The 23,645-nt window shown below is 43.7% G+C and overlaps 1 protein-coding gene across 1 annotated transcript in view; it reads left to right on the forward strand.

Moving 5' to 3' along the window:
* The first annotated feature begins 366 nt into the window (after positions 1-366).
* KSR2 (kinase suppressor of ras 2) overlaps positions 367-23,645 on the forward strand; it is a 258,784-nt gene continuing 235,505 nt past the window's right edge. The window contains 1 exon segment of the mRNA XM_023760417.1: positions 367-485. Within this exon segment, the coding sequence (XP_023616185.1) occupies positions 393-485 (93 nt within the window). The 5' untranslated portion in view covers positions 367-392.

Consider the following 23,645-nt stretch of genomic DNA (forward strand, 5'->3'; position numbering starts at 1 on the left):
ACCTGGTTTGCTTCTGAGAAACGGCATCTCTCCTTTTCAGGGACCAGAGACTCAGAGAGAGAGGAGACATTCTAATGGAGTCGGCTTGATACCCCAAAATAAAATAATAAATTTTGGCTCTTGTCCCCTCCTCCCACCCCACCCCCTCAACCCTGTGTGAGATGTTAGGTTTCTTCTTCATGAGACATTGAGGAGTCGCAGTGGTTGGAAAGGCGTAGGGGGTAGGCTACCTCTACACCCCCTCGCCCCCCTTTTTTCTCTCTGGGAGGAGGAGGAGGAGGGGAAGGGGGCTTGCAGAGCAAGCGATGGATGAGGAAAACATGACGAAAAGCGAGGAGCAGCAGCCTCTGAGTTTGCAAAAAGCCTTACAGCAGTGCGAGTTGGTCCAAAACATGATAGACCTGAGTATCTCCAACCTGGAAGGGCTTAGGACCAAATGTGCTACCTCCAACGACCTCACACAAAAAGAAATCCGGACCCTGGAGGTAGGTGTTGCTCACGGGGGGCGGGCGGGGGGGGGGTGTTTGCAATCCTTCCTCCCCTCCCTTCTCTCCCCACCACCCCCTTTCCTTTGATTCTGTTTGTTGCGGGGTGGGGGCGGGAGGGTAGCGAGCGGGGCACGATGTGGTTTTCCGTGATTTATCTTCTTGCAAAGCCTGCAAAGGATGTCCCTTTACTGTACCGCTGTCGTCTACGCTTGGCTGGGTGGTGGTAGTAGTAGTAGTAATTGTTATTCTTTCTTTATTATTATTTTTGCGGCCGTTATTATCACTCGCTTCCTCTCTGAGGAGTGAGTTCTCTGTCTTTTCCGCTTGTGGATTTGTTTATATGCCACGGGGGCTTGTGTGCTGGGTAAGACATTAAGGCGCTGCAGAGAACCCACGTGATCCTGCGCATTCTGCAGGTGGTCAAAAGGTGGCTTTTGCTCGCAGAATGGGGTTGCCTAGAAATATGGACCTCTTCTTCTCTCCGCCTCCGTCCCAGCCCCCCTTTTGCTCCTTGGATTTTTTTTGGTTTGTTTTGTTTGTTTTTCAGGGATATACATGTCAGGAGGCAAGATGCATTAAAAAATATCCCCATTGAGCTACCCATTTTCAATCGAATTACTTTGATGCAGGGAGCTGTTGCAGGCCTAAAATGTGTAAAAAAAGATTTTGAAAAATATGCCCGGATCAGCACACAAGTGGTGTGGGAAAATACTCTTGAATCTCGGTGGGACCCTGAGGAAAGGTGGAGATGGAGGCGTTCCCTTTGGCTGTTGTAACATGCTCTCCAACAGAACTTGAGGGGGAGTTCGAAGCACTTTGGTGGGGGGTGGGGTAGGGTGGATGCAAAGTTGCTCAGAAAGAAGATGGCAGCAATTATTTCTTCCGAAGGCCACTGGGTCAAAGGAGGAAGGTTTCAGGAGCCCTAGGCTATGCCTGGTGTCCACAGAATCACGGCATCCAGGTCGTTTGAGACATCCGAAGGGCTGGGCTCACTTCCCTCCCTCAGACTGGCCCCGCTGGCCACATGGCTTGATTAGATTTGGGGACTCCCAGTAGCTGGCAGTCCCTGCGTTTCCAAGGCCTGAACTCTTCAGTCCTTAATTGAATCTTTTAGCCCTTTGGTGGCCCGGACCTCCTCCCACCCCGGTATAGTCTGGATGACCACCTCTCTCGGATTCACTTTCAAGTCTTTCTTTTTTCTCCGTGGTTTTGAATTTGGCTGGATGTCAGCAGGCAGAAAGGTCATCATTTTGAAAGTGAGTGTGTGTGTGTGTGTGTGTTTTGAATATCCTGTTTTCTACCCTGGAAATACATGGCTCTGTGCACCTGTCATCGGGGAAAATGATCCTTAGAAATGAAATAAGATGAATGTCAGGGGGGATCAGAGGAGTGGAAATTCTGTTGGGAGGCACAGGTATTTTCTTTCTCGGAGCTTTGGGAGAACGGTCTGGGCTAGGATTCTGCTGCTGGAAGGAAAAGTGTGGGATGCCCTGACCCAGCCTTCGGTCTGAGCAGCGCCCAAGGTATGATTCTCTTCAGAGCTGCATGCAGTAAATAAACAAATAAACCACAGGGCCACCTGCCGTGTCTTCTGCTGCTCTGAGCCGGAACCCCACGCTAGTTTGTGTAAGTTTCTCCAGTCGTCTCGTCCTCTGTTCACGTGCTCTATCCTCCGATAACTCCCTGGACAGTGGCGGTGGTCGCAGTGGGCCCTGGGTTCTGTTGCTGCTTTACTGCCGCGTGGTCTTCTTTTTACATTGGGGGATGAGACACTGGCGTGGTGGGATGTTACAGTGATTGAGATCGCATCTGTTCGTTCGTTTCCTGGTCCCAATATGCCTCAGGGCATGCCAATCGCTTTATCCATATTGTCCATGGAAGGGTCTCAAGTTCCCAGATCTTTAGGGCTGAAGTGGGGCCACTGGGGAGGGGCTGGTGACTCGGGGTCTAGCCAAGTCCTGCCAAATCCCAGGCATGCTTGGAACCCACAGGGTTTTTATATCCCAACAGTTCTCAAATTTTGTATATCGAAACCACCCAGGGAGCTTGTTTAAAATGCACATTCCCATCCTCTAACCCCAGAGAGTCTAATTCAGTTGGGATTGGAGGGGGCCCAGGAACCTGCATTTAACAAACAGTTCAGATGTTTCTGAGGTATGTTTTCATATTGATACTTTGAGAAATACTAACCTGTTAGGAGATAGATACACATCTCTCAGCTATTAGATGGCGACAACTTCCTGTTCCCAAACACTAAAGTATTAAATCGAACCGATTATCCCCGAAAACCTTGATAATAAGCAAAATTTACTAACATGCCTGTAACCCTGTAGAAACAAAAATGTACAGCAAAGGCTTAGCCTTCAGAAAGTGTACTTCGTGGCTAGGGAGGCAAGGCTAATAATCTACATGTGAAATAATGATTAAGTCCAAACAGTAAGTAATATGGGGAAAAGCCTATGGGTCCATTAGGAATGGGTTCAGCTGCACTAAATGGAAAATCCAGCCACAGTGGTTAATCAAGTAATGGCTCCTTTTTCTTATGTAACAAGAAGTCTGGAGGTATGTCCTTGGCTCAGTAAGTTAATATCAGAGCTGATGTCTTTGCAACTACTCATGGTTGCAAGATGGCCTCTGAAGCTTCAGCCATTACACCAAGTTCAAGGCAGGAAGGAGGGGAACTGGGGGAGGGTCAAGGCATAACTGGTCCGTATCTCTGTTCGGCTCTCCCAGGACATCTCCTCCTCCCTACCCCCACAGATGATGTATAATTATGTCTTCTTGTCCAGAACTGGGTCAAATACTTGTCCTGGTTGCAACACCACTGTGATTGGCTTGGTGGGTCACAATCCATTGCCTTGGTTGACCTGTTGCCTCTTCATACAAACCAGGGTTCAGCTAGCATGGAGGAAGGCAGGGAGGGATATCGGGTGGATAGCCAGTACGTCAGTCACAGTGTGTCCTAGGGACAGACTTGGGCGGAGGAGAAAGATCATGAGCTTTGGAGTTAGACTGATGTAGTTTCGAATTCTAGCTTTTCTACTTGCTTTATCTTGGGCCAGTGATTTTAAATTTTCTGACCCATGGTTTAATGTTTGGCAAAATGGCAGTGATAGAAGAACACACCTACCTCAGAGGTGGTCGTGAGGATTAAAAGAGATGACTTTTTCAAGGGTCTCATGCGGCCTCTAGCACAGTGTCTGCAGGTGCTAAGTGGATGATAGCTATCGTGATTAGCATTACATGTGTGGAACAGAAGACATGGACGGGAACACCTCAGATGGGAGAGAGAAGGAAGAGCTTGAGCAGCATCCCTAAAGAATGTTCTGTGGATTCCTAGTTCTGTGGAATGTTGTTGTTTTTCATTCTTTCAACCAATGCTGAAACCCAGGCACTGTACTAGATGCTGGTAGTCAACAAATGTTCTGTAGACAAAACGTATCCTATGGTTCATATGTTTGGGAACGGTTGAGTTAAGCAAAGGGAAATAGGTGTCTTTACTGCAAGACTTCTCAGAGCCTTTAACGTTCCAGATACGTATATTGTGACTCAAAGGAGTAGAGTCTGTAGTTTCCTTTTTCCAGAGCCATCTCTCGGGACTGATGTTCCATAGAATCCACCTGGGGAAACATTTGGCAAAGCAGGGAAGCTATCCTGGTCGGGGACCTGGGGACCCTGAGTGGAGTGAGGAATGGGGAGGGTTTAGATTGCAATAGGTGGCTTGCTGGTCAAGAAGAACAAACCCAATGAAGACACAAAATGGATAATTACCTGATAGAGTGTCATTGGAAACGAATTTAGGTTGCTGACTCCTGGGATCTGACGTCGCACCAAGTTTCATCCCCTTGCGGGAGGAGACAAAAGTCTTCAAAAGTTTGGGACTGAATACAGTAAAAAAGATGATTAAAGGTTAGTCTGATGGCAGCCTGTAGCAGGGGCCGTCAGATAGTGAAGAGTTAAGGCTTTGTGGCCATGTGGTTTCCATCACAACCACTCAGCTCTGCTTTTGCAGCACACAGCGGCCATGGACAATACATAAGTGAACATTTTCCAATAAAACTATTCGTAGACCCTGAAATTCAAATTTGATATAATTTTCACGTTACAAAGTATTGTTTTCTTACTGATATTTTTTCTAACCATAACCATAACCATAACCATAACCCACAAGATAGCTTGCAGATCCATGGTCTGCAAGGTGAATGGGACAGAAAAGACCCTGGAGGCACACAGACCATCTGAAAGGCAGGCAGGTGATGCTAGGGATGGCGGCCGCTGGCCAAGTGCAGGTGGTTGTGACCTGGGTTCTATTTTGGTTAGATTAGAAGGGGAGGCAAACACCAGGGATTGGGTTGGGGGTGGATACATACAGAATCTCCTTACATAGCAAGGACAATGTAGCCATACACATATCAATTGTTTGGTCTTCATATGTTCAGTCTCTATGATTGATTGTGGTGTCACAGACCATCCTTAGACTTAATCATGTTTAGAAAACTTTGGACTTCAGACAACAAGTTGTTATTTTCCATGATTCCGGGCACTGGGGTTGGGTGGGTGGTGCTTCTGCTGTTCTTGCCCGGGCTCCCTCATGTGACCACATCAGCTGGCGGATTGGCTGGTGGCTGAGACAGCTGAGCCTCTCTCTCCATGTGGCCTCTCCAGTGGGATAGCCTGTGTTTCTTACATGTCTCCAGTGTTCCAAGAGGGCAAGAGCGAAAGTTGCAAGGTATCTTAAGATTTGTTGTTTTCTGATCGGTGACTGTCAGTGGCTAGTCTGGATTTCGATGATGGTGAAATAGACTCCTCCTCTTGGTGGGAGGAGCTGCAGAGCATCTGTGGCCATATTTAATTTACAACAGGTGTCATTATGTAGTGAGCCCAACTCTGTTTTAGGCTCTGGAAATCGAACAAGACAGGTGAGGCCCCTGCTCTCACGGTGCTTTCATTCATGTGCGACTGTCAAGGTGGGGTAGAGCCAGACAGACAATAAGCAAGTGGACTGAGAATGTTGGTCAGTGTATTAATTAGCATAGGGTCTAACAAATAGGTCCCTACATTTGTAATGGCTCTAGTAGAAGTATTTTTTATTTTTTAAAAAATATTTTTCAATTGATTTTAGAGCGAAACAGATAGGGAGAGAGAGATAGAAACATCAATGATGAGAGAGAATCAATTGATTCTCAACCCCACACTGGGGGTTGAGCCCACAATCTGGGAATGTGCCCTGACCGGGAATTGAACTGTGACCTCCTGGTTCATGGGTCAATGCTTAACCACTGAGCCACGCCAGCCGGGCATCTACTAGAAATCTTTTCTTGCTCACAAAACATTCAAGATGAATGTTCTTGGTTGGTGGGCCATTCTTTCATACTCCAGGCCCCTTCCATTTTGCAATATTGTCATTGTTTTCATCCAGGAAGGGGAGAAAATGTGGAGAAGGCAAAGCCCCTTAAAAGCCTCATCCCTAAAGTTGCCCTAATCGGTTCTGCTTGCATTTCATTGGCTAGAATTCAATCACTGCAAAGAAGATGGGGAGGTGGGTCCAGGAAGAAGAGACAAACAGTTTGCTGAATATGTAGGAGCCTCTGCCATAGCCAGTGACAGATAAGCTATTGTAACAGTTATCTATTGCTCCACAACTAGCCACCCCAAAGGTCGTGGCTTAAAACCAGTCATTATTGCTCAGGAGTCTGCCATTTGGACTGGACCCCGCTGGCCAGTTCTGCTGCTCTTGCCTGGGTTGTGGTCATCTGGTGGCTTGACTGAGGCTGGATGGTCCAAGATGGCTTTGTTCACATGGCTGGTGGTTGGCTGGGGTACTTCAGTTTTCATCTCCATGGTTTCTCCAGCAGGACAGCCCAGATTTCCTACATGGTGGCAGCAGAGGTGTTCCATGGCGCCAAACCCCAGCACACAGCCCCTCTTAAGCCTCTGCTTCCATAACCTTTGCTAATGTCCCGTTGACCAAAGCAAGTTCCGTGGATAAGCCCAGAGTCAACTTGGAAGCAACTATCCAAGGGTACTGATTCCAGCCGGCATGTTCATTGGGGGCCAACGAACAATCTAGTATTAACAATGTACCATAGCGCTGAAGAAACCCGGAACAAAATACAACCTGGAAAGAGAGGGAGAGGCATGGGATGATCAGCAAGGATCTCCGAGGACGTTTTGCTGACTGGAGGAAGCCAACCATGAAATATGTGGGGAGTACACTAGGCAGAGGGAGCGGCAGATACAAATTTCTTCGGTGGGAATGTGCTCAGCATGTTATTGAACCAGTCAGGAGACCACTGTGGTTGGAGAGGAGTGAGTGGGTGTGGGGAAGGGAGGAGGGGCGCAGTGGGAGACAGAAGCAGGAACCTGGTCGTAGAGGGCTTACCTAAGATCTGTGGATTTTGTTCTGTGAATAGGGGGAGGGTGGAGACTGATTTATGTTTTTAAAAGATCCTTTGGATTGCTGAATGAAAAGAGACTGTTGAGGGTAAGAATAGGAGCCGGGAGAAAAGTTGGGGGGTTAGTGTGGAAGTCAAAACAAAAATTGACTGTGCTTTGAGTTCTTATGATGGTGGGGGGCTGGGGTAAGTGGCTGGATTCAGAAGGTCCAGCGCATGGGAGGTGCTCATGAATTTGATATGGGGAGGGGGTGAAAGAAGAGAGTTGGGGATTATTCCTAGGTGTTGGGTCTAAGAACTGAGCAAATGGTGGTGCCATAATCTGAAATGTGAAGACTGAGGGTGGACTAGGTTGAACTTGACAATCAAGTCCTGTTTGGACATGTTGCATTTTTCAACTAGGCAGTTGGGTAGATGAGCCTGCAACTCTGAGGAAAGCTGGAGATATGAAATTCTCTTAATATGTCCAGAATATTTTTTCATACCAGAGGTCTGGTGCACGACATTCGTGAACTGGGGGTGGGGGGTGGGGTGGGGGGGTGGTGGTGTCCCTCAGCCTGGCCTGCGCCCTCTCGCAGTCCAGGACCCCTTGGGGGATGTCCACTTGCCGCTGCGCTCGCCAGCCGTGAGCCCCGCTTCTGGGTTGAGTGGCACTCCCCCTGTGGGAGCACACTGACCACCAGGGGGCAGCTCCTGCGCTGAGCATCTGTCCCCTGGTGGTCAGTGCACGTCATAGTGACTGGTCATATCGTTGTTCGGTCGATTTGCATATTAGGGTTTTATTATATAGGATGATAAAACTAGAGGCCTGGGGCATGAAATTCATGCATGGGTAGGGTCCCTAGTCCTGGCCTGTGATCAGGGCCAATTGGGGCCTTCTGGCTGCCGGCCGGGGCCTTCCTTCATTCTGTGCTGCCCCATGGTGGTCAGCACACATCATAGTGAGCGATTGAACTCCCGAGGGGACAATTTGCATATTAGGCTTTTATATATATAGATATTATTCTTAATACCTGCATAGGATTACATGGATGTACCATGATTTATTTAACCAAAATTATATTGTCAGATGTTTGTTTATACTTTTCCATTATTATAATTAACACTGTAGTAGACATCCTTGTGGCTTGTAGTAATCCCCGCCTTCAATTCCTGGAAGTGGATATGCCAAGTTTCAGGACTTTTGATAGGTTTTGCCAAATTCCCCTAGGCCAGCAGGGTGGGAAAGGGCCCATCTCACCACATCCTCAGCATGGGATTGTGTTTCACTTTATATATTTTAAAAAAATATTTTTATTGATTTCAGAGAGGAAGGGAGAGGAAGAGAGAGATAGAAACATTAGTGATGAGAGATAATCATTGATTGGCTGCCTCCTGCATGTCCCCTACTGGGGATCGAGCCTGAAACCCCAGGCATGTGCCCTTGACTGGAATCAAACCTGGGACCCTTTGGTCCGTAGGCCGACACTCTATCCACTGAGCCAAACCGGATAGGGCTCACTTTATTTTGTGATTGCCTGTGTTTTGATGACTGAGGGCTCAGGGTTAAGGAGACAGTTGCTTCAGGTTGGAATCTCACCTTTCCTGTTTCTAGTTGGGAAGGATCTGGGAACCTGTGGGGACAGGAGGAGGACTTGTTTTCCCACACAAAGTGGCCAGCCTGCGAAGACCCAGCCTCTTCCTTCTGCCTTGTTCTCGTAAAGATATGGGTGGGAGGTGATCTCACAATTCTGAGCCGGTGGCAGAAGTTATTTCTGAAGGGCTTTACTACCCTTGTGGGTTTTTGGAGTGGGTTTTACTAGGGTACTTGTTATCTTTCTTCTTCTAATGGGCAGAAAACTGGGGGGTCTTTTTACCCCAGAGAATCGGTTATTTTCTGGGCTCCCACTCATCTGCTCCCAGTTGCTGGGACCTGGCCTTCCTCCTCGTTCCCATGGTGATGCTCGGGATATGGGGGATGGGGAGGTGTCCAGCTGAGGAAGATGAGGGACACGTGGCATTGGGAAGGAGGACAGAGGTGCTGAGGAGTGGGAGGGTAAGAGGGACAAAAATGGGAGGAGAAAGTCAAAGCGTAGGGTATCTGTGACCTTTGGAACACCTCGCAAGTGGGTAGTGACCACAGTGTGGTTGTTCCTGTTTTACAAGTGAGTTTACTGAGGTTTAGAGTCAGTGATTTAACCCGAACTGCGAATTCAGGCGGCCACAGATAGAGGAAGAGGTTTACTGCTCTACCGTGGATTTCCCGAAGGGGTAATGGCCTGGGAGGGGAGAAAGGAAGATGAGAGCAAACAGAGGACGAAGGGGAAGTGCAGATGACAATGGTGATGTGATTAGAGGTGATAGCTATAGGATTAATGGGAGTCATGATGATGGCATACTCCGTCGCTCAAATGCTTTCATTGGTGACTATTATAGATGACAACTATTGAAAAGAAATGTAGGACTGATAGAGACAAAGTAGAGCATCCACCGAGACAAGGAAAGATGAGAAAAAGAGAGGCAAACATTTCAGACTGGAGAAGTCCAGTATGGTGGCCACTTACCACATTAGCTACTGACCAGTCGAAATGTGGGGAATTCTAATTGAAATGTGTGATTAGTGTAAAACACACATTAGCTTCCAAACTCTTAGTATGAAGAAAAGAATGTAAACTAATGTATCCCATTAATTATTTGTTCATATTGAAAGCACATTGTTTTAGATATATTGGGTTAAATAAACTATGTTAAAGTTGATTTCACCCATACCTTATTATTTTATTTTCCTGAGGCTACTAGAAAATGTTAAATTATGTAAATGGCTCACTGTATATTTCGATTGGACAGCACTGCTTTTGAGCATTGCGGTGATTTCTCTGTTTTGCTATAGTGGAAATCTTGATAAAGACTGAAAATATGCCCCCCCTGGAGTTGCTAGGTAGCCATTGACTCAAGCAGTGGATGCATTCCAAAGACAGGTTCCTTTGATTTCCCTGGACCAATAGAAAAGTGAGATGAAGGCTCAGAAAAAATAACTTAATTGAGTCCCTGGAAATTTCGGTGGGTGCTTGAAGCAGCATAGCCAAGTAATTAGGAGGGCTTGGGCTCTGCAGTAGGGACTGCTTGGGTTCTAGTCTGAGTTCAGGATTTACTAACGTGGGCAAATGCACTCTCCTTTCTGAGCCTCAATTTCCTTGCTTATAAGATCAGGATCATTTTACATAGGATTGTTATGCTGATCAAATGGATTGCGCAGTAAAGGGCTGAGCAGAGTTCCTGGAACATGGCAAATGCTCATTAATTGTTATATATATCTATTGATTTCAGAGAGGAAGGGAGAGGGAGAGAGAGAAACATCAATGATGAGAGAGAATAATTGGTTGGCTGCCTCCTGCATGCCCCCCACTGGGGATCGAGCTCACAACCCAGGCATGTGCCCTTGACTGCAATTGAACCCAGGACCCTTCAGTCTGCAGGCTGACGCTCTATCCACTGAGCCGAACCAGCTAGGGCTCACCTTTAGTTCTTTTGATTATCATCTTCCCTATAGATTGGTATGGGGAGGGGAGGGCATTTTAGCCCTTGGTGGTGGTTAGTATATTTTAGCCATTCTGGGAGGTGTCATTCTTAAATCTATCATTCATTTATTCAATGAGTGTTAACTGAGCCCCCAGTGTTTGAGAGGCAGGGGGCTAACACACCCAGGCATGAGAAGAAACCCATAGAAGTCTTATACGGGATAATGGCACACCTGGTGGGCTGCAGGTGACATAAGCGAACAAGATTCTGATACCAGATCTGAATCTTTGAATTCGCCCACAGATGACTCACTTCTCATCAGTGCCTGGCAGGCTTTAGTCTTTAAACCGTGTGCTCATCACAACTCTAAGTTGGGTAACAAAAGTACAGTCATGTGCCACTTAACGACAGGGATACCATCTAAGAAATGTGTCATCTAGGCCAGCGGTCGCCAACCTTTCGGGCCTCAGCGGTTGGCGACCGCTGGTCTAAGTGATTTCATTGTTGTGTGGACATCACAGAGTGCACGTACACAACCCTAAATGATGTGGCCCAGTGGTTTTCAACCTTCTTCAACTCATGGCACACATAAGCTAATTACTAAAATTTTGTGGCACACCAAAAAAATATATTTATGCCACTTGACAAAAAAATAGGTATAATTTTGATTCAGTCACACCAGACAGCTATTGTTGGCTGTTGTTATTTTTTTATTTGACACTCTAAAGCAGGGGTGGGGAACATCTGGCCCACAGGCCATATAAGGCCTGAGAAATCATTTGGTCTGGCCCTGCCAAGGCATTAGGGGTGAGTTAATTAAATGTTTGGCCAAATATAGCAGGCTAATTTTTAAGTTGATAATGTTGTATGGCCCATGAGTGATGTTATAAATATCCCAGTGGCCATTGGCAGGAAAAAGGCTCCCTACCCCTGAATTCTAAGGGAAAAGAGGTCAGTGCCCCATTTAAAAAATATTGCATGTTTTAAAAATTCTTGCGGCACACTGGTTGAAAATCGCTGGTATAGCCTACTACACATCTAGGCTCTATAGCCAGTGGTTGGCAAACTGTGGCTCGCGAGTCACATGTGGCTCTCTGGCCCTTTGAGTGTGGCTCTTCCACAAAATAGTTTCAATCGCACTGTACGTGCGCGCCCACATGTGGTATTTTGTGGAAGAGCCACACTCAAGGGGCCAAAGAGCCGCATGTGGCTCACAAGCCACGGTTTGCTGACCACTGGTATAGCCTATTGCGCCTAGGCTGCAAACCAGTATAGCATGTTACTGTACGTAATACTAGACCATTGTGACACAATGGTATTTGTGTACCTAACATCTACAATAGAAAGGCTTCGGTGAAAATACAGCCTAAAGGATAAAAAATGGTACACCTGAATAGGGTAATTATATAAATGGAGTTTGCGGGACTGACGTTGTTCTGGGTGAGTCAGTGAGAGAGTGGTGAGTGTATGTACACACCTAGGTCATTACTGTCCACTACTGCAAACAATGTACACTTAGGCTTCATGAAATTTACAAAATAACAAGAGATTAAATCAAACACAAGAGAAAATGCAGTCAAGAGACGCAGTGCACAGGAGATGTGTGAGGCTGCTGTTGTGTAAGGTGGCACACAGTTTTACAGCAAACTTTTAAAAATGTATTTTATAAGTAGGAACAGTACACTCTAAAGTAATGCTAGCCCTGGCCGGGTCACAGTTGGTTAGAGCATTGCCCCGATACACCAAGGTTGCAGGTTCAGTCCCCAGTCAGGGCACTTATAAGAATCAACCAATGCAAGTATCAATAAGTGGAACAAACCGATGTTTCTCTCTCTTCTCCCTTCCTCTCGCAAAGCAATAAATAAAAAAAAAATGAAAAAATGCTACAAAGCATAGCATGTAAACACATACACCAGTCACGTCGTATCTACGCTCATTCTCAAGCATTACGGACTGCACACAGTGGCCTGCGCTCTGCTGTTCCAGGCCTGGCAGCTCCGCAGGTTGGTTCACACCAGCATCGCCACAGGCACGTGAGTCACGCGTTGCTTTACGACATTTCCATGGTTACCACGTCACTCGGCTGTACATCACTCGGCTGCACGTCACTCGGCAGGAGGAATTGCGCAGCTGCGTTAGAGTCTCGGGGCCGCCGCCATATTTGCAGTTGTCGTCATGGACAGAAACGTCATTTTGTGGCGAGTGGCTGCACCGGATGTGGAGTTGGGCCTCACAGCGCGAACGTGTCCGAAGTGTATGTGGTGGAGGGCGAGTCGTGGCGGCGATGTCACGTGTCCTCTCAGGTAGGGAGACCCGGAAGGGCTTGCATTGACCACCGCCTGCCCGGCGGCCAGGGTAGTTTGGGATGAGCCCCATCTCACCAGGCGGCCTTTGAAAAAAATCAGATTTTTGTGTGGAAATATAAGTAACAAAGTTTACCGTTTTATTTGTATTTTCCCACCCATTTTTAAATGTATATTTCAGTGGCATCGAGTGCGATATTGTGCAACCATCACCACTGTCTTTCTCTAGAACTTTCTCCCCCTGCTCCCCTCCCCCAGCCGCATGGTGGCCCCCATTCTGTTTTCTGCCTCCATGAGTTTAACTATTCCATAGAAATGGAATCGCGTCTCCGTGTGTGCCTGGCTTATTTCACTTAGCATCATGTTCCTCACGCGCATCCATGTTGGAGCATGTAGCAGCCCTCGTTCCCTTTTATGGGTGAACAGCGTTCCATTCTGTGGACAGACCACCTTCTGTGCATCCATCCATCTGTTGGTGGACACGTGGGTTGTTTCTGTCTTTTGGCTGCTGTGAATAATGCAGCTATGAACATGGGTGTGCAAATATCTGTGTCCCTACTTTCAGTTCTTCTGAGTATATAACCAGGAGTGGAATTGCTGGGTAACATGGTAGTTCTGTTTTTAAATTTTGAGAAGCCGCCATACTGTTTCCCACAGCAGCTGGACCACTTTACATTGTACCAGCAATGCACCAGGGCTCCGTTGTCTCCACGTCTTTGCCAACACCTGCTATTTTAGGTGTTGTTGTTTTTTTGTTATAGCCACCCTGTGGCTTTGATTGTATTTCCTTAATGACTAATTGTGTTAAACATATTTTTTTTTCATGTGTTATTGGCCATTTGTGTATCTTCTTTGGAGAGGTGTGTATTCAAGTCCTTTCACGAGGCAGCCTTGGTTTGGGTGCATTGTAACGGTTAGACTTGCTGGATCTCACCTGTTGAGTTGGATCTGCGCCTGGATGACCTCCATCCTTTGGTTCTGCTCTCTGGAGAAGAGGGAATGAGGCTGGTCCTTCTTGGCGGAGGAAACATTCTCAAGAAGAGTTTGCATGTAGATCCAGAACCTGCCAGGTAGAGACGAGAGGTAGCCATGCCCACGGACTCATGACAAGTCTCTGACCCAGACTTTGCAGCTGCCTTCTCCTTGCTCTCTCCTGTGTGAGTTCCATTCTGATGGAACTCTGGAATCTGGGGTAGTTGGCAATGGTGACTTTCCCTTTGCCTGTGCACCTACCCTACACAGAGTATTTATTTATTTACTTTTTAAATTTATTTTTTATTTTTTTATATTTTATTGATTTTTTACAGAGAGGAAGGGAGAGGAATGGAGAGTTAGAAACATCAATGAGAGAGAAACATCCATCAGCTGCCTCCTGCACACCCCCTACTGGGGATGTGCCCACAACCAAGGTACATGCCCTGGGACCCTACAGTCTGCAGGCCGAGGCTCTATCCACTGAGCCAAACTGGTTAGGGCCCTACACAGAGTGTTATGCCAGTCAGAAGTGGTCGTGAATGATTCTCTGTGTGCCCACCCACAAGGGCACTGGGATGGTGTCTGGGCAGGGTTGGGTAGGCTGGACTCCAGCAATGAGACAAATAGATATATAAATAGACATATAAAAAAGAAAAATGCATCGAGGGACCAGGCAGGGGCTCTGTATTTATTAGAAGGCAGAGCAAGTCTAGATGTCACTTTTTGTATTTCTTTGGAGAAATAGTGCTTTGTGATAAATCCCAAAAGCAACATTATTCCTTTAATATGTTGCTGGATTTGATTGATTACTATTTGTTGGGGATTTTGGTGTCTATATTCATGAGGGATGTTGATCTGTTGTTTTTTGGGTTTTTTATTGTACTGCCTTTGTTTAGTTTCAGAATCAGGGTAAACCTGGCCTCAAAATGAGTTGGGAAATGTTTCCTTAGATGATGTAGATTTGGTGTTATTTCATCTTTAAATACTGGTAGAATTCACCAGTGAAACTCTTTGAACCTAGTGATCTCTTTCCTCCCCAGGATATTTTAAACTACAAATGCAACTTCTCTAATTTATTCCTGGGTAAATTTTGGTAGTTTGTGGCTTTCAAGGAATTGGAACACTTGATATAAGTTGTTGAATTTACATGATTGGAGTTGCTCATTGTATCCCTTATTATCCTTTTAGTGTCTGTGGGATCTATAGTGAGGTCCTTTCTTTCATTTCTGATGTTGATAATGTGTGTTTTTTCCCTGTTATTGTTTGTCAGTCTGGCTAGAGGTTTATAAATTTCATTCATCTTTGGAAAGAACCAGTTTTTGGCTTTATTATTATTATTTTTTTGTATTGTTTTTCTGTTTTAAAATTTACCGATTTTTGTTCTTATCATTTTCTGTCTTCTGCATGTCTGGGTTCATTTTGCTCTTGTTTTTCTATTTTCTTGAGGTGGGTGCTTAGATTGTTGATTAGAGACTGTTCTTTTCTAATATAAGTATTTATTGCCATAAATTTCCCTTGAAGGACTACTTTCACTGCACCCCACACATTTTGATATGTCATATTTTCAGTTCTCTTTAGTTCGCAATATTTTCTAATTTCTTTAGAGGCTGCCCTTTCAATGCATATATTCTTTAGAAATCTGTTGTCTAATTTCCAAGGGTTGGGGATATTTTCTGTTACCTTTCTGTGATTGACTTCTCATTTAATTCAATTATGGTCAATGAACACATTTTATATGGTTTCAATTCTCTTAAAATATTTAAGGTTTATTTTTATGACCCAGAATATCTTCTCTCCTGGTGAATGTAACGTGTGCACTTGAGAATAATGTATATTCTGCTGTTGAGGAGTACAGTGTTGTATATGTGTTGATTAAATACAATTGGTTGATGGTCTTGTTGAGAATCCCCTATTTCCTTGCTGATTTTCTCTTAGGTGTTTTGTTTTATTGATTACTCAGAAGGGAATGTTGGTATATTACTGTCATTGAGAATTTGTCTATTTCTCCTTGCAGTTCCATCAGTTTTTGCTTTATTTATTTTGAGCTGTTCTGTTAAGTGTAGACACATTTGAGATGGTTGTTTTCTTAGCGAATTGACCCTTTATCATTATGTAAAGTTACTGTTTATCCCTGGTAATTGTCTTTGCTCTGAAAACTACTTTCTCTGCTATTAGTATAGTCACCCAGCTTCTCTTTTTTCAGGCTTTAAAAAAATCGAGATAAAATTCACATAACATAAAACTCACCATTTTAACTATTTTAAAGTATACAATAAAATTGTTTTTAATATATGCTCACTGTTGTGCAACCATTGCCCCTATCTAATTCTAGAATATCAAAACACACACACACACACACACACACACACACACACACACCCCTTATATATGTTAGCCGTCATTCCCATTTCCCTGCCCTCTATCCCCTGGCAACCACTAATCTAATCTATTTTCTGTTGCTATGGTTTTAGCTGTTATGGATATTTCATACAAATGAAATCATATGATACATGGCCTTTCATGTCTGGCCCTCTTGGCATAACGTCTTCAAGGCCCACCCATGTTGTAGCATGTGTCAGTACTCCATCCTCTTTTATGGCTGAATAACATACCATTATATGGATAGACCTATTTTGTTTATCCATCCATCTGTGGATGTTTGGGCTGTTTCCACCTGTGGTTATTGTGAATAGTGCTGCTGCGAACATGTGTTTGCTAGGAGGATGGGGACCCTTTGGGAGGAAATAGTTTTTCCTCTGCCAAAAACTAAAGAAATGTCCCCATGTGCAGGCTGGTACACAGATAGGAACTTGAGAATCAAAAATTCTTTCCATACCATTTGTGGTTGTACATGAGGGTCTAGGTGACAGTTCCCTGGAGCTCGGCAGTTGCCTCGTTGGCTATACTGGTTCTGTATTCCAGGCTATGAATTGTTCACACTGGGCTGAGAGTTTTTAATCAAAAATGGGTGTTGGATTTTATCGAATGCTTTTTCTGTATCTATTGATATGATCATGCGATTTTTGTCTTTCAGTTTGTTCATGTGATGTATAACGTTTATTGATTTGTGAATATTGTACCAGCCTTGCATCCCTGGAATAAATCCCACTTGGTCATGGTATATGATCTTTTTAATATATTGCTGGATCCATTTTGCTAGTATTTTGTTGAGGATTTTAGCATCTATGTTCATCAGGGATATTAGCCTGTAGTTCTCTTTCTTTGAAGTGTCTTACCTGATTTTAGAATTTGGTTAACACTGGTTGCGTAAAAAGAGTTTGGAAGTGTTCCTTCCTCTTGGATTTTTTGGAATAGTTTGAGGAGGAGGGGTGTTGTTCTTTGAAGGTTGCTAAAACTCCCCAGTGAAGCCATCTTGACTAGGGCTTTTGTTTGCTGGGAGTTTTTTGATTACTGTTTCTATTTCATCAGTTGTTATTGGCCTGTTCAGGTTTTCTGATTCTTCCTGATTTAGTTTTGGAAGATTGTATTTTTTAGGAATTTGTTCACTTCATCCACATTGTCCAGCTTGTTGGCATATAGTTGTTCATAGTATTTTCTTACACTCCTTTGTATTTCTGTCAGTTGTTACTTCACAGCTTTTGTTTCTGATTTTATTTATTTGGGTCCTCTCTGTTTCTTAATGAGTCTGGCTAACGGTTTATCAATCTTATTTATCTTTCAAAGAACCAGCTCTTGGTTTCATTGATTTTTTTGTATTGTTTTTTAGCCTCTATGTGATTTATTTCTGCTCTAATCTTTATTAGAATTGGGCTTTCCTTGTTGTTCTCTTTCTAATTCTTTAAGTTGTAGGATTAAATAGTTTATTATTAATTTGTTTGTTTTTTGAGGTAGGTCTGTAGTGCTATGAACTTCATCTCAGGACTGCTTTCGTTGTGCCCCATAGATTTTGGGTTGTTGTGTGTTTCATTTGTTTCCAGGAAGTTTTTTAAAATTTATTTCTTGATCTCACTGGTAACCCATTCATTGTTTAATAACATGCTACTTAGCCTCCAGGTGTTTGAATGGTTTTGAGTGTTTTACTATAGTTGGTTTCTAATCTCATTCCATTGTGATATGAGAAGATGCTTGATATGATTTAAATCTTCTTGAACTTGTAGAGACTTGTTTTGTGTCCTAACATAATAAATGCATTAGACTGGAACAAAGTCTTGCCCATATAGTACTTATGATGTACACATATATTGCATATCAGGCACTGTGCCAGTAGGTTCCTGGGACGTGAATATACTGCTCATAGATCTAGTGATGTGATTTTAAAACTAAGACCTAAAAGGATGGTGGAGTTAACTAGAGATGAGGAAAGGCTTGCCCAGGCAGAGGGACAGTATGTGCTAAAGCCTGGAGGTAGGAAATAACCTGGGGCATTTGAGGATGCAAATGGAGTCCAGTGTGGCTGGGATGAAGAGGGTTTCAGGCCCATTTGAAGGCAAGGGGGTGGGACAGTGCTTGCTCCTTTCTCTAAACTGGCTTCCTCTGCATCTTTCCCTTTCTCATCTCCCCTCCTTATAGAAAAACTAGGCTGTCTCATCAAATTGAATAAAACTCTCTAACCTATGAACTCCACTTCTCAAATACTGTTCGAAAGCATAACATGAATTTATTGGTTCCCTAAGCTGGAGGCAGGTTCTTTAACACCACAACACACACGAGCCATCCCATAATAATAATAGATGGGCAAGACCTCAAGAAGGCAGGGTGGAGGGAGGGAAAATAAAGCCAGGAGAGAAGAGGTGGCGGAATGGAAATACATTTTAGGTCTTGTGCTTTGTGGTTTATTATTAACAGCAGTGCAGAAAATGTCTCTGCAGAGTTATGAAAAATTCATTCCGAGCATGCTACAGGTCTGAGAGCTGGCCATTCTTTGATCAGATTAACGATAATGAGAGCAGTCTTCTATTAACTCAGATTAAGAGGAGGACTCTTCCCCACCACTATTCAGTCATACATGTATAATCACATTTCCTCACAGCCAGTCGCCTTAGTTGTCTGCTAAGATGGGAACTAGAGTCTTTGCAAAGGTAGAACCAGGACTGCAGAGGGTGGGCGGAGCCAGATGTCACCTTGAAACTGGGTCCCATGGAGGAGGAGTCCCTGGACACTCTCCTGTGTTCCAGCTTTTGTCTAGTCTCCTGACTTTGCCCTTGTATTTCCAGTCCCGTTTTCTTCTTCCAGGGTCTGTTTCATCCCAACTCACAATTTCTCAGTTTTGAGCACCTACAATGCACTTCTAAAGGTGCTGGGGATACATCTGTGAGTAAAACAGGCAAAGAGCCCTGCTTTAGGACCGCTCACATTCTAGTCAGGGGAGATAGACAATAAGCAAATAAAGAATAAGTAAACTAAAAGCATGATAGAAGGTGGTACAGTGGGGCCTTCACTTACGAGTGTCCCGACTAATGAGTTTTTTGAGATACCAGCTGTCTCTAGGTTGATTTTTTGCATTGAGTTGATAGAGTAATTTGAGTTAACGAGCTCCTTAACGAGCTCGGTCTCGGAAGGAATTAAACTCGTAAGTCAAGGCCCCACTGTATTATGAAAAAAGAAAGGAGAGTAGGCTTCATGGAAAAGATGACATTTGAGGAAGACTAGGAGGAAGTGAGGGAGTGATCTATGGGGGTACCTGAGGCAGGGGGAAGAGCACTTAAAGGAGGGAGCCACGGCTTATGCAAAGGCCTTGAGGTCTCAGAGGAACAGCCAGCATATTGTGTAACTGGAGTGGGCTGAGGAGCCAGGCAGAGCAGCAAAATGAGACCAGATCAGTCGCAGATCTTAGGCCAGTATAAAAATTGTTGATATATGAAATCAAGTTCATTGGCGGGTTTTAAGCAGGCTTTCTTTTTTGTTTGATTCCAGAGCTACATGAGAAAGATCAACAGGCAGGCATGACTTTGTTTCTGAAAAGGCACGTTGAGCAGGGTCCTGTAATAGATAAGCACACGGGCTTTGGAATCAGTCCTGGGTTCAAGTCTCAGATTGCTGTTGGATCAGCTGTAGGTCTTTGGGCATACTCTGTGCATTTTTGAGCAACTTTGTCTCAGTTTTTCCACCTGTAAAATACTTAGTACAGATAATAATAGGACCTACTTCTCAGTATTAGGATTTAAGGAGATAATATGTGTAAAATGCTTAGCATTATATCAGGCATGCAGGAAGTAATAATATTAACAGCTACAGCTGCTATCTTTATTATGTAATTATTATGTAAAATACCACCAGGTATTAAAATTATCATTGTTAACTATCTTCTCCTTTAAGGAGTAAAGTCAATAGGAACCAATTTGTTATTTAAAAAATTTTTCTTAATGGGGATTTTAACATAAAGAAAATAGTATAGTGAACTTCCATGAACTTATCACCCAGATTTAACAGTAATCAGCATTTTGCAGTCTTGTTTCATTTGTCTCCATTCCACTTGTGTTTGGTGTTTTAAAACAAATCGCAACGATTGGAGATGTTTACCTGTAAATGAATCAGTATTCATTCAGGAATCTCACATTACATTTGATTTTTATGTCTCTTAAGTTCTTTATCTTCATAGTTCCTTTAATTTTTAAAATATTGCTTACTTGTTAAAGAAATTGAGTCATTGTCCTGTAGAATTTTCACCTTCCTTGGGGGTATGGTTTAACTTGTTCCTCTGTCACCATGATTCCTGTCAGATGATAGATGTTTGGTCAGATTCAGTTTGTTTATTTTCTTTTGCAGGAATACTTCATAGATGCTGTTGTGTATTTTATAATCAAGCACATAATATCTTGACATTGCACATAAAAATTTTTCTCTGTATAGTTATATCACCAACTCGATGTATGGATAGGTTCATTTGTTTCATTGAAAATTTTTATTTTAGTTTTAACCTCCATTAAAAAGCAAATATATGTATATACAGATATATAAAGCCAATATATATTAACAAATATATTAATTACTACACTCCCTTTCTTACACAAAAGGTAGAATACTATATACACCAGGGGTCCTCAAACTTTTTAAACAGGGGGCCAGTTCACTGTCCCTCAGACCATTGGAGGGCCGGACTATAGTTAAAAAAAAAAACTATGAACAAATTCCTATGCACACTGCACATATCTTATTTTGAAGTAAAAAAACAAAACAGGAACAAATACAATATTTGTATTTGCATGTGGCCCGCGGGCCGTAGTTTGAGGACCCCTGATATACACTATACTAGTATAGTCACTGGCCTAAAGGGCACCCCTGTTCTGTTTCAGCGTGGTCATTTGCTTCAATGTGTATATAGATTTGAGTTACAGTCAATTGTTATTATTCACAGTAGTTCTATAAAGTCCTCTCTGAATTAACAAAGACTGAACCATTGCTCCAGGGGAGACACAAGGCTAGGTTCCTGCAAGCCTCTGGTTGTGTTTGTGCCAACTTATCAACACATGACCTTGTGTTATGTGTGTTCCTGTTTAAAGACATCTTATTTAGTGTACGGTAACATTGAACTCATGGCCAACTACTAGAGCTCATGCCTGAACGACGTGTATCTAACACACACGTACTCGTATACTCTCCATAAGGCACATCCCTGGCCTTCTTGCTCTCGGAAACACAGGACAGCACTTTAGCACTAGGCTGGGGTGAAATCCCCCCCCCAAAAAAAGGGGGGGAGGCATGAAGATGTGGCTCTAAATAGACCATGGAAAAGACACTTGTTTATAGAATGAAAGTTAAAATAAGACACCAGAATGTCCCTTGGTTTGACCTCCTCTGGAAAGGTACAGGCGACAACTCAAAGTTCTCCCTGTTCTGCATATGTTCCCAAATGACTGTGAAAACACGGCGAGTATTGATTTTAGAGTTACCAGCACATTTTAGAAAGTAGGCAAATCTGTGACTAATGAGGAGAGATTGCATTTCATTTACCTTTATTTTCTTTCTCCTTACAACTCTCCACTAAGTTGTAAGTTCCATGAGGGGAGAGACCACGCTTGTACATGTTTTATACGTGTTAGAAGCTTAATATTGATGGATGAATGAATCCCCAAGTGAGAATGGATTATTTTCTATTTGGGATCTGATAGCTCTAAACATTTGTGTCTTATTTGGTGTAGATGTGTTTCCATTCGCCTGACGTACTTGTTCTTTGTCAATAGGTCACTGGTCTGGCGTGTCAGTCATCAAATCAATTCTCTTGGTTCTGGGTCTTCAGAAATATCTTCTTACATGAAGTCAAGCTCATGTAAAATTTCCCATGAGTTTATTTGTGATAGTTGTTAACCCTAACATATGATCTACCCAGATTTTCTTATTTTTTATTTATTTTGTTAACCCTCACCAGAGGATATTTTTTCCGTTGCTTTTTAGAGAGACTAGAAGGGAGGGAGGGAGGGAGAGAGAGAGACAAAGAGAGAGAGAGAGAGAGAGAGAGAGAGAGAGAGAGAAATATCGATGTGAGAGAGACACATGGACTGGTTGCCTCCCACAAGTGCCCTGATGGAGGTCGGGGAGCGAACCTGCAACCCAGGTACTTGCTCTTGACTGGGAATCGAACCCGTGACCCTTTGGTGTGTGCACCGACGCTCTAACCACTGAATAACACTGGCCAGTGCTATCTGGATTTTCTTTAGGGAACTCTTGGTGGGGCATAAGTAGGTTTATAGTTGTTCGTATGGAAAAGAATACAAATTAATAATAATACAAGAATAAACTGTTTTGCATACTCACAACTATAAAACTGCTTTTGCCCCACCCTGTCTATGCAAATTGTGTTTTCATTTACCCCAAGTTGATTGACGTGGACTTTTTCAGCCACATAGAATTGAACTAAGAGGCTCATTACATTGTTCTGAGAGCTGATCTTGAGCCATGAACTTTAGGCTGTTAGGGAGAATTTCTCACAGACTGTCTCTGAGAAGTGAAAGCATTTGCATTAGATTGCCTGGTGAGATTTTGTAGGATGTTGCTAATTTGAGACTCACTTGGGTTTGCCCTGTCTTCAGATAGGTGGGAACGTTCCTGGGTGTGATTAGCAGCCTAAATATACCGCGTCAACATGCCTGCCGAGGAGCTAAGCTTCCAGAGAGCTTGGGAAGGAGCCCTGGCTTCTGTCTGGGGACCAGCTCTCTTCATCATACGTTGTTTACATTTAGTGCATCAAATTCTAGGCAAATAAAAGTATTCAGTCTCCATAAAGAGCTGTCACAGAAACATACATTTGCCTAAGCTCTATAGAGATTTGTATTTATATACATAAGAAGAGCATCTACGATGTCCTGATTACCTCTTTTTATTTTGAAAGGTTCAAACCACTTTCCTAGCTATGCATCCATTATAACATTACTAGAGGCCTGATGCATGAAATTCGTGCAAGAGTAGGCCTTCCTTCCCCTGGCTGCCGGTACCTGTTTCCCTCTGGCACCTGGAACCCGGGCTTCCCTCCGGCTGTTGGCAGGCACCCGGGACCCAGGCTTTACTGGCAGTCCTGGCTTCGTCCGGAAGGTCGTCTGGAAGGACGTCTGGTCTAATTAGCATATTATGCTTTTATTATTATAAATTTGTGTTGGAAAAAGAGTAGGAGTAAGTGGACCCTATTCAGTGACTTTATTGTGATCATGACTTCTGTCACCTAAGGGGCATTCATTATGCGCTAGGCATGGTAGAAGATCTTTATATTGATTGTGGTTAGTTCTTACAGCAGTTCTGAGGAGATGGTATCAGCACCCATTTTACAGATGAGGAAGCTGAGGCTCAGAGGGGTGAAGCAACCTACCCAGCGTCACACAGCCTGTTAGTAGCAGAGTCTAGGTTGGTCTGACTCCAAAGACTGTGTTAACCACCTTGTATAGAAGTGTCTCTAAAAGCCTCTTTATGATAAAGTCTCACTGTGTGGCCTCAAAGCAGCCTGGTTCGACTTGCTTAATATTTACTGAACATCTATCATATGCCAGATGTCACAGTTGGCATTTGAAGGAATTAAAAGTAATAGCAGCAGCCAGCAC

The sequence above is a fragment of the Myotis lucifugus genome, unplaced genomic scaffold (assembly GCF_000147115.1).
Source record: "Myotis lucifugus unplaced genomic scaffold, Myoluc2.0 scaffold_181, whole genome shotgun sequence".
Classification (NCBI taxonomy): Eukaryota; Metazoa; Chordata; class Mammalia; order Chiroptera; family Vespertilionidae; genus Myotis; species Myotis lucifugus.